The sequence below is a fragment of the Setaria italica genome, chromosome I (assembly GCF_000263155.2).
Source record: "Setaria italica strain Yugu1 chromosome I, Setaria_italica_v2.0, whole genome shotgun sequence".
NCBI lineage: Eukaryota > Viridiplantae > Streptophyta > Magnoliopsida > Poales > Poaceae > Setaria > Setaria italica.
In genome coordinates, this window is record NC_028450.1 from 28289083 (window position 1) to 28301120 (window position 12038).

The 12038-nt window shown below is 49.7% G+C and overlaps 1 protein-coding gene across 1 annotated transcript; it reads right to left on the reverse strand.

Moving 5' to 3' along the window:
* Positions 1-469: 469 nt before the first annotated feature.
* LOC101771658 (coleoptile phototropism protein 1) lies at positions 470-5183 on the reverse strand. Its single transcript, XM_004952647.3, has 6 exons — positions 4897-5183; positions 4601-4785; positions 4425-4494; positions 3485-4121; positions 1347-2095; positions 470-1251 (listed from the first exon to the last, which is right to left on the reverse strand). Exons 2-6 carry the CDS (start codon positions 4717-4719, stop codon positions 643-645), a joined length of 2184 nt encoding a protein of 727 aa, XP_004952704.1. The 5' UTR covers positions 4720-4785; positions 4897-5183; the 3' UTR covers positions 470-642.
* Between the last annotated feature and the right edge of the window lie 6855 nt (positions 5184-12038).

Below are 12038 nucleotides of genomic sequence, written 5' to 3' on the forward strand. Positions count from 1 at the left end.
GCCGTGCGAGCATCACCAGGGATCGATGGCGAATTCGAAGAAAGCAACCGCCGCGCGCCCCTCGCGCTTGCCCTGTGCGTGGCCAAACTCACTGTCCGGGACCATAGATGAGCGCGAGCGAGCCCGGGACCAGGAGCCGACGGATCCTCCGGCGTGCCGGTGGCGGCCGGCCGGACGCGGACAGGGACGCCGCACTGGCCGCCAGCAGCCTTCCATACCTTCCTTCTTGGATGGACGCATCGCGTTTCATCATACGCGCATACCATGTGAACACCCAGTACTGTCGTGCATCACGAGAGGGCCCCTCCTCTGAAAGAGAACGAAATCGGAATCTCAGAACGCAACGCATGCGAACAAACCTGCGACCGTTCTGCAGCTCCAAGCCTCCAACAACTTGCGGGGGTTTGCAGTTGCAGGGTTGTGGCCCTGTTTCGATCGCCGGAACTTTTACCATGCCAAATGCAGCACATCGGGAACAGATGATTGATCGTCTCGAAAGTCCAATGAAAACCACTCCGGTTTGGTTGCAAATCTGCTCTACCCTACCTGATTTAGTAGCTTATTATTACATGCATGGAGTCGGTGCCGCTACAAGTTACTAGGTCGCCATCTACTCTGCTAAGCCGCTGTGCTCTGCTCTGCTCACGAGATGGAGTTCCTCCACCTCCGTGGCTTCCTCGGCGCCTCGCCAGGCGCCCCCGGCACGTGCCCGTCGGTCCCCGCGGCATCGGCGCCGGTCATCTTGGCCAGCCTGCCCAGCTTCCTCCACCCGCTGCTCCACGCCGAGGGCCCCGTCTGGTGCTTTCCGCCGGCCTTTGGCCCCGCCGCGGGCGACGGCGCGCCGCGGTCCACCTGCTTCTGGAGCGCGTCCATCTCGTGCTGCAGCTCCAGGTACTTGGCCTTCATGCTCTCCAGCTCGAACTTGAGCGTGTTGATGTCCTTCTTCGCCGCCGCCCACCCGTCCTGGAACGACTGCGGCGTCCCGTCCAGCAGCTGCCGCCGCGTCGGCGGCGGCGCCGCCACCAACGGCGCGGCGTCCGGCGCCGCCTTTCCCAGCAGCGCCGCGGCGCCGGGTGAGCTCGCCAGCGCGTTGCTGATCTTCACCTGCTCCGAGAAGAGCACCTGCACCACCACCCGCAGCGGCAGCCGCTCGTTCTGCGCCGCGTGCATGCACGCGTCCATCGACAGCTTCTGGCAGTCCATCACCCGGCACAGCCGCTTCCGCTCGTGCTCCGTCAGCGTCGGGTGCGCCTGATCCATCAACGTTGGCCGGCAATCACCTCCATGGCTCCATGCCAAGAAGAATGAAGAAGCAATCAACAAAAGCAACCAAGGCAATTGCATACCTTGAGGTAGGAGTCGACGGCGCGGTAGAGGCCGTCGTCGCAGGTGCGCGCCGACTCCGGGAGCGACTCGGCGAGCACCTGGAACTTGGTCAGCGACAGGTTGCGGTCGCGGGAGACCTCGGAGAGGTAGCTGTCCAGCAGCCGGGCGACGCGGGCCTTGGCGTTCAGCCCCGCCGCCGCCGCCGACGGCGCCGCGGCGGCGGCTGCCCTCGCGCCGTAGTACTCGGGCGGCAGCGGCGGCGAAGGCTCCCCGCGCCCGGGGCTGGAGGATGCCAGCTCCGCCGTCTGCTCCTGCACCAGGAAGTGCTCCACGAGCCGCTGCACGAGGTCGACGTCGTAGGCCGTGTCGGCGCGGCCATAGGACGGGATGAGGAGGTCGGCCAGCGCCGCCTGCTCCAGCTGCATGCCCACGCGCTTCTCCAGCTCCGTCACCAGCGCCGGCGCCGCCTTGAGCATGATGGCCAGTCGGAGCAGGCGGAGGAGGAAGCCGCATGACACGCTGTCGCGCTGCGGCGGGGTGATGCTGATCAGGCTCTCCACCACCATGCGTTGCTCCCGCGCCGGCGCGCTCGCCGCGATGTCGTCCTTGCCGCCGCCGCCGGCGATGATCATGTGGAGACCGCCACCCGGGGACGCCTGCGCCCAGGGCTCGTCCACGGCGCCGCCGTGCGGGCCGTCCTTGGTGAGGCCCGGGAGCCATTTGGACGCGTAGTGCGTTATCGCCGCGCCGATCAGATCGAACCGCATGCCTAGCGACAATAATGCAACGAGAAATAGTGTCAAGTTTCAGGCATGTCCTGACACCCTAGTTCTTCCTGCTCATCCATTTTGTGATGCTAACTGGCAAGTTAAATTTGCACCTTTTGCCTTGCGAGTTTTTCATGATCTAGGATCCAACGATCATTAACCTACATTCAACATGTCAGTGACCCAATGTTAAATGGACTCGTCCTACCTTCCAACACCTATCACTTGCAACAAAAATTGGAAAAAAAAGGTTCACTTTCAGATACAACCCGGCCATCTCCCAACTCCCAAACAAAAGGCTATGTGCATCCTTGATTGATGCAGCGACTGGGATATTTTTATTCTTTAATCTAAAAAATTCTCCCAACTCCCAAACGATGCAAATTATGTCCAAGATTTGGTTTTGGTGGTTCTGAGTAAGTGGCATCAACATCACTATGTTTTTACCACATAATCTCTGCAATCATGCTGAGTGAGAGAGGATCTCGATGCGTCCCTTTCCCACATCTCCTGGTGATCTCGCCGGCATCTCCTAGAGAATGGAGAGGACGGATGTGACTGCTATGTCACTCAAAATGAGTGATGTGGCTGCAAGCCTGCAGCATCACTCAATTTAAAATAACCTAGAAAACAACATTTGCCGTAATTTCCAGTATTAAGAAAGAGGACCAGTCTTGTGTTGTTTTGGAGGAGGATCAAATTCGAGTAAGAAATAGTTGATGAGACTGAAAAAGGGATCTATCACCTCAAATCTAGTAGGATACTATCGTGCGATTTTAGAATGTACTCCCTCCGTCCTAAATTATAGGTCTTTTTTGCTTTATTAGATTCATAAACTTTGTTATGCACCTAGATATCCCCTATGTCTAGATGCATAATAATATGTATGCATCTAGAGAAAGTTAAAATGACCTATAATTTAGGAGGGAGGGAGTATAAAACATATGATTAGTGATTTGGATAAAGGGGAAAATATAGCTTAATCCTGGGAAGAAGGGTGTGATGGAGCGAGCCCCTGCTACTCCCCCTACTAGGCCCGGTTTCACTGTCGGCAACTAATATGATTGCGGCAGTGTCTTGGCATTACTTGAACAACTCCTACTGTGCTACACTGTTCATGACACTTCATCATGAAGATTTTTGTTTTTATCACATACTGATAAAAATGCGATTTTTTTTCCAACAGGAGGAACACTGAACCGTGCTAACAATCCGAGCTGCACTCATGTAGCAGCATCAGGACGTGTGATTGAAACCCAAACATGCTGCTAATCAGAGATCAACTGTGGCTGATGAGATAGGATGATAGCTATAGCTGCTACTAATCAGAGATCATCTGGCTGATGAGACAAGATGAGATAACATAACAATGTGATTAAGAGGCTGGGTACCTTTGACCTTGATGGCGGTGACGACGCGCACGAAGTGGTCGATCCGTAGCACGGACACGTCCTCGAACCACCAGTCCGCCGGCGGCACGGCCTGCTGCCTGCTGGGGCTGGACTCCTTCGATTCCCCGCCGCCGCTGCCGCCGCCGCCGAGGTTCCACCGCGGGCTCGCCGTGCCGCCGGCAGTCCTGGGCGTCCTGCCACCGCCGCCGCTGCCGGTGTAGGCCCACCGCACGCCCCTGGGGTTGGCGCAGGCCTTCCATGCGATGGACTCGCTGCAGCGGCGCACGATCTGGAGGTTCTCGGCCCACGGCGAGAGTCCCTCGCAGCTCTTGAGCACCACGATGGAGTCCCGCCACGACGACAGCACCACGTAGCTGAGGAACGCCTCCGTCTTGAAGATGAGGTTGCCTTCCTCCAGGTCCTCCGTCATCTCCAGGTACTCGGCGGCGCAGCGGAGGCCCGAGATGTTGGCCGCCGTCAGGTCCACCGCCATCCCGTAGCAGAACCGCGCCGCCAGCTCGAAAGAGCCCGCGCCGCCGGGGAGGTCGTCGAGGTCCACGGCCGCCGTGTCCGGGTCCGCGGACGCCGTCTCGTAGATGATGCGGCTCATCCGGCCGCTCCGGGAGATCATCGGGTACTGCAGGTGTACACATTCAGCAAGCGTGTGATGGAGTTGCTGGTTGCAAGCAGCTTCGCCCATGATCCATTTCTAGTAGCCTAGTACGAGTGGTACTAGTACTATATTTAGTGGGGGATACCACGAGTCATAATCGATGTGTTATTGCAGCAGAAGAACAGAATAGGAAACTAACAAAGGTTTTTATTGTAGCATTCTGTAAGTGGAATGACACATGTTCGAGTTCTCTCTGAGAGACACGAGAGACTCTCTCAACCATGAAGCACGCAAGAGAGAATCAAGAGACTGTCTCTAGTGCTCTACCTTGTGAAGATGGAAGCTGACATCTCCCACTTTGACAAGCAAATCGCTGGGAATATCACTGTTGACATACCTGCTCAAATCGTTAAGATGGTGAAAAACTGAAAATCGATCACTTTCTTAACTTGAATCAACCACTAGATGACCGAGAAGCAACTGCCGGCTAGATACTTAATTACCAGGACTGGTCTTTGCGAACGAAGCCGTCGTTCTTGAGCGCCTCGTGCCGGCCCGACGTGCCGCCGACGGGGACGAGCCCCCGCTCGCCGGCGTGGCTCTCGCTCTCCGACTCCCACATCGCTTCTTACTCTCCTTGATTGAACGTCGGAGCTCTTGCAGCTCTCCAGCACTGTGATGATATGATCTTCAGGGAAAAAAAAAACATGATTGGCACATGAGCATGCACATGCACTGGTGCAAATCAAGAATCTAAATGGTTGCTTGATAAGGAAATTAAGAGTGACAGTAGTACAACCTTTAATTTGTGCACTCCTGCTCTTGCTGTCCTTGCGGTTGGGTACTGAAGCTTCTGACCGAGCACCAAAAGCCTAGCTATAGCAGCAGCAGCAGCAGCAGAGAAGAGTGATGCGGAGCTGGCCGGGTTAACTTCTAGCAGCAGGCTTCTAGCTAGCAGGTTGGGGCCGGGCCGGGATAGGAATAGGATCGACGACGAGGCCGGTTAGCCGATTAGGTTATGGGGGCGGGGGTCGCCGAGGGGCGGAGACCACATGGGGTGTTTGCGCGGCGTTGGAGCTAGCGAGCTACTGCTACTCATATATGGTCATCAGCAGCAGCTGGCCTCTCTCGTCGTTACCTGGCCCTCCCTCTCTAACCTCCGGTATGTGCGCTCCGATCCATCGCAAATCCCTTTCGCCTCCCAAGGTTTAACTTCTTGGCCTCACGCAAACAAGAAGATTGCTGTGGGATCCGGGACATCCTACTAGCTTGTCTCCTCCGCATCGCATTGCATGGAAAAGCTCCATCCGTTGATACTGTGGTCGAGGGCAGTATATTACGTAAGTGGTTAATCGAGTATTGCCGTCAGATCATCAAACGACAGAGTTACTCAGGTCAGTCAATACAAAACATGAAAACAAGTCCCCAGCGTAACTTTCAACAGTGGCTTCTGGTGTGCCCCCTTCCGGTGTTTGAGGTAGAGAGCCATAGAGAGGTAGGGCCAGTACAAATAGATGGGTTCTATGTTTTCCAGGGCTTTGGAAGAAGATACTTTAATTTCACGGTATGTGAAGTGCAACTTCATGCCTATGCTAAACAGGCTTATTTACCATTGAAACATTTTTCTAAAAGAAATTATAGAACCCATCTATTCGTACTTCTTCTCCAATTCTAAATGTATATAGTTTTATAATTCAAACTGAACAAACTTTTCTAACTTGACCCATCCATATATGAAAACACTATTATTTTGTTTTTTCTAATAAAAACTACAAGTCAAAGTCTCATGTTTGGAGACCGTCTAAATGACTTATATTTTTTGAAATGGTCGACAACATACTTATAGCATGCATTGATAGATAAGGGTAAATGACTTATATTTGAAATTAGAGGGAGCACTTATAAGCTCCTGCAAACCATTTCCATTCCTTTTACGGTAAGGCATCATGTCGCTATTCTTTTGCTATACCCAAAGTATCGTTAAAAAAAAATAAAAATATTTGTTTTGAAAAAATATCAAAATTAGTATATTTTTTTGACTGAAGTTAGCATGGAAAATCCCTACCTATTCAGGTGCTCTAACTACTAGGCTAGAGGCCCTTTCGTAAAATTTGTATATTTTGATCAACACTTCATGAAAACTATAATTGTCTAATGTATGCAGAGTGTCCAACTAGCTAGATTCAAAATGCTTTCAGACTATATTAGTATGTATATTGTTTTGCAAAGAAATAATAGTCAAAGTCTAACTTTGAAGGTCGGATTAAAAATACAATACCCCATTGTATTCTTGAACTACAGGGTTTATTCATATCTCTTCACTCTAGGTACCACTGTAAAGATACCTTTTATAAGTTTTACAGAAAGAATTAACAACTCATTACAATAATAATGTTAATCTCCAGCGCCTAAAACTCTCCTTATTATACAAATTCAGATAGCCACAACGAGCACATGTTTTTTTTCCAGCATTGATTTTTCAAGCAAGATCAATGTCTATTTATTCTTACCTACACTACTACTTTGTGTGTTGTGTACCAATTTCTAACAAACCAAAACGACAGGAAAAAAAAGTTACCTGAATCAATCACTATTATTTATGGAGATGTACGGAGTACGGTTACATGTATCTATACATGGATTGCCGTCCCTTTTATTCCTCTTGAAGTTGAAGCCCTGCAAATGTTTTCCTAGTGTGCACGCGAGTACGGGCACGCACAGTACGGTACAAGTAGTGTACGTGTTACAGTGCATGAGGCCGCCGAGGCCACACAGCCGCCCACACCGTCGCCGTCGCCGAGGCAGCGACGTAGCGCGCCGCATCGCCATTCCTCCTCCGGCGCAGGCGCGCGCCCCATGACCCCGCCACATGACTAACAGCGACGACGCCGTCCCGGCCCGCGCAAACCCCACCCCAACCCTCCGGGAAACCGACGCATCGGGCTCAAATATCTGGCGAAACGCGACGGATCGCGACGTGCCCCCGCGCTGTAGCTACCACGGCTCAAAGCTTGAGGGTTACTGCACAGTGACACAGCGTCCGTTCCAAGGCGTGGCGTGTGCTGTACGCGTACAGAGGTGTTGTGCAGTGAATGGGCGTCGCGATCTGCAGTGAAGTGTGGCTCAATCATGGACGTTCGCTGTGTATAAGCAATGATTAGCTACGGAACAGTGCTCGCTCTCTTGTCTTTCTGAAGCTGTGCGTGGTCCTGCGATTTGATTAGTGTTGCTAGCACACTCTCGTCCTGCTGAAGGCAATATTGACTGCTAAATTTATCCATGTTTTTTGCGTTGATCGTATGTGTTCATAGCGATGAGTATGCGCATGTGTATGTGCATGTTTCTCTTTTTTTTAAAAAAATAAATAAAGAAAGCATTATTTATCTCAATCAATTACATCAAGATGATACAATCGTTCTATATCACATCCAATCTATACACACAGCTTGGCGATGGACATGGCCTAGGATATACAGTAATACCGCAATGAGCTACAACACACAACATATTTTTCACTTCTATGTACCACCACAACACTATTTTAACTGCGAGGAAGGCTCTCTGAAAGCAATGTCTCTAAGGAAGAATGGACACCCACGTGGACTGCCACCAATGCCATACTCAACAAGTAAATGTTAGACCATAGATTTTTGTCCTCAAGAGAAAATTCTTCGAACTCCAGACAATCCAACAACAAGGAAGCAGTAACAATACTACCATTGATAAATAGTTCAACCGCATAAGATTAGACCTAGAGATTTCTCCTTGTAGTTTTTTTTGGCGTGTCTGTAAGCTGTTTTTTAGTGTGTATGGGTGTGTTCTTTGTACTCAAGTCTTTGATCCTTAACCGGACTTGTTGTACTCTTTTTTATATTTTAATGAATATGACACGCAGATCTCTTGTGTCGTTTGAGGAAAAAAAAGAGATTTCTCCTATAGTGTGTGCTTTGAAAAATGGGACACTATAGTTATGTGGATCGACATGTTGTCTATTGAACTGTCGAAGAAGGATCATGCAGTCTATCAGATTTTATCTAATCCCTAGATGTTTGTAAGAAAAGCGCCAAAATTTAAAATTTTGGTCACTTGCATAGAATCTTTGGATGAATGTTCTTGTCCCTTGCTGTCCACCACCAGTGGTATTATTGCCACAAGCAGGTGAAGAAAGTTGGAACTTATCTCCCTTCATCTTCCTCTAGCTATCTCTCTCTCTCTCTCTCAAGCTCAAGGTGTCTGCGTGCGTGTGTGTGGGGTAGATGTGCACCTAATTATTGCTTTCTTATTACATTGCTCTGCATAGTTCTCTATGATTTGGTCTTGCATGACCTCGAGCACAATAATTATGTTGAAATAAAACACCCACACAAATCTGCAAACCATATGAAACATATTTTTTAAAAGGAATCATGAACCAGAACCATATAAAATACGATCATGGCTCGTTGAGGTCTATTAGGACTGCTTGTGATGAACAGTTGTATCATATATGCAAAAACAAATGAGAGTAACAACTAAAAGTGAGTCCATCATCTTTTGTGTGATGTTCAAAAACATGTTTCTTGAAAGTTGATCATACATCATAGGTGTAGGGCTATTGGTTGCCACATGGTCTACCACTCCAAGTCTCGACCTCTTTTTTGGGGAAAGGGGATAGAAATCCTATTAGGCCAACTCCAACAAATTGATTTTCCCCGATCCCCTTATCATCCTATAGGGGAATCCCCTTTCACAATTCAAAGATATTGGGAAGAGGTGCTAGATAGATTTTCCCTTTCTGCAACCCATCTCCCCTACTATGTGGGGCCACCTGTCAATGAGCTAATCCATCTTTCTTCCTCTCCTCTATCTCCTTTTCCTCTACCTTGCCTCTTCTCTCGTGAGAGAGCAAGGAGCGGAGGTGGGCCAATGGCTGGCGCGGGGGACGGCACGGCCAGCTAACAGCGGGATGGGACAGCGGCAGGGGCCTTCCTAGTGACGGCGCGGGGGTGTCCTGGGGCGACGCATTGGTTGCTCGGTGGTGGCACGGGGGTGACTTCTACGCTAGGGCAGGGGCGCCCAACAACCGCTCGTCAGCTGCCGCATGCCACGCGGAGGCCGAGGCGAGCAGAAGATTCACACGGGCAAGAGATGACACACAAGGATAGAAAGGAGGAAAGGGGAGAGGGTGTTGAGTCCCCTTTCTATAGGGTATTGGGATATGGTTTTTCTCAATTGAGAAAAATTTATAGGGAAAGGGAATTGTTTTTTCAATCTGTTGGAGGATGTTTTCCTACCTCAATCCCCTTTATGGCTGTTTATAGGAAAAGGAGATAGGTTTTCTCAATCTGTTGGAGTTGCTCACATATAGTAGAAGAAAAGTACAAGCACCTCAGTTGAAGAACAATACAAGCACCTCTATTTTGCAGAACACACTCTGAAAAAGATGGAAATTAGAAACATTCTAAGTTTTGCTTAGTTTGGCATAATCTAATGAAGTTCAGGTATCCATTATAAGCATATGTAATAATTGCGTGAAGTGTAGCGTTTGTGATTGGGTGCCAATTCAAGCGGCTATTTTAGCTTAGCATCTTGGAACATGGATGGAGCGAGTGTAGAAAGTTGGAGCTTAAAGCAACTCCAAGAGATCCCCTTTCTTCTTTTCCCTTTCCACTTTTCATCTATAAAGGAGATTGAGGGGGTAAAAAAACCCCTCCAACACATCCCCTTCCTCTTTATTCTTTTCTCAATCCCCTTTATGCTCCTCCCTCTCCCCTTTCTAAAGGGGAATTCACCCCTCTCTCTTTCCTTCTCCCTTTCTTCCCTTTTCTCTCCAACCGTACAATCCCATGGCTGATTCATTTTCTGGCCGCCCGATGTGGCTTGTCATCCTGCCATCCTGGCCACGCGCGGCTGCACCGCAGGAGGTCGCCGCCTGCCCGTGCTCGGCTCTCATTGCGCTGCTGCCCTAGCCCCGCACGGATGCACCGCAAGAGGAGCCCGTGCGCTGCTCGTCACACGGCTGTCCGCCCGTGCGCGGCGCGACACCCCAGCCCCACGCGGCTGCATCGCAAGAGGATACGTGCCCACCTTTGTGCGGATCATCATGCCTCCGTCCTGGGCGGCCACGCCGCTGGAAGGTGCTGCCCTCCATTGTCCCTGTCAGCCCGCGCGATGCATGGACGGCTGCCGTCCCAGTCCTCCCGACCTCCGCACGCCACTCTACCTACCTGCACCGTGGGTGGCGCGGCCTTGCTAAGCACCACCATGGCTGCCGCGGTGATGAACCACGCGTGGAGCACGAGCAAACACAAGAGAAGAAAGAGTGGAGGGGGAAAGAAGAAGAAGAAAACCATATTACCCACTACCATATGGGTCCCACATGTTAGGAAAGTAGAAAGGGGAAAGAGGAAAAGGGATGTGTTGTAGTAGCTCTCCCTTGTACGTTGGAAATTGTGAAAGGGGATTCCCCTATAAGATGATAAAGGGGAAAGAGGAAGAACAATTTCTTGGAGTTGCTCTTATCTCCCTTCCTCTAACCATCTCTTCTTTGCCCCTCTCTCTCGTTCCTTCTTTCCACAGAGCTGGGGTGAGGTGGTGGTGGTGGTGGGGGGGGGGGGGGGGCTTCGCCCCTGTCCCATGGTAGATGTGTTCCTAATTATTTATTTATTAGTACATTGCTCTCTATCATTAGCTCTCTATGGTTTGGTCTTGGATGGTCTTAAGCACAATAATTGTATTGGCAAAACAAACACACACACACACACACACAATCTAATGGACAATGCAACTTATCTAACAGACAATTGCAAACTGCATGAAACATATTTTCTTTAAGGAATCATGAACCAGAACTATATGAAATATGGTCATGGTGGCTCGTTGTGGTTTATAAACACCGCTTGTGATGAGTAGTATGCTATATGCAGAAACTAATGAGAGTAACAACTAAAAATGAGAGCCATCATCTTTTTTGTGATGTTCAAAAACATGTTTCTTGTACAAAATTATGATGCCACACTTCCAACGATGAATTGGAGGTTGATCTTTGATTTTGCAAGACGAGAAGATATTTAGACGACTGCTCGTTAGCAAAATTGATACACTATTTCTAATCATGTAGAATGTGTTGACCTCAAAGAAAGACGGTTCATCCTTTTCTCCACTGTTTGCATTGAATCAAGCGAATCCATGGGTTGCCTCAGAGCTCTGAGCAAGTATATCAATCATATCAAGGCCATCAGGGTCTAATGAAATGTATCGTCGGCTGATGATGGAATTTCTGCTTGAGCGCACGGTGACCGTTGTCGCGTCGCGTGAAGACGTCGGCTATTCGATGGGGTCGCCGTGTCTTCCTCTAGGAAACGGTGGCAAGATCCTTCGTCCACGAGACCACGACGCCAGCGGCCTCCCTAGCCACCGTTGAGGTCAGCAGGTCAATCTACCTTATCTCTCGGATCCGCCGCCCACCTCCTGATCATGCTGTACTGTACTGAAAGTGCATTTGACCCCCTAAGTGGGTTTTGGTGTTGATGACATGCATGGTTAGAGGACTAATAATTTTATCACGTGATTAACAGGTTTTAATTCTAAAGAAGTGCAAAGGTTATGAAAGGAATCTCAAGAACCCCCAAATTTCAAAGAAAGAACAATGTTAAACTCAAAAGAAGGCTTTTCTATAATTTCTAATTTTGAATTTGAGTATAGGAACACCATACTATTAAGGGGGATGCGGATGGATAGCTTGAAGATGCTAAAGTGCTCAATTGAGATGCTAACCACCCATTGAGAGACACAACTCATTCACTTGCACACTTGTTTTCTCACATTTTCTATGAGTGTCGGAAGTTCCGACACCGGCCGGAAGTATTCAGAAACTTCCTACTAGGGGTGCTCAGCTGTTTTTATCTAGCAGTGTTGGAAGTTCTGACACTATATCGAAAGTTCCGATAAAGGCCACCGGAA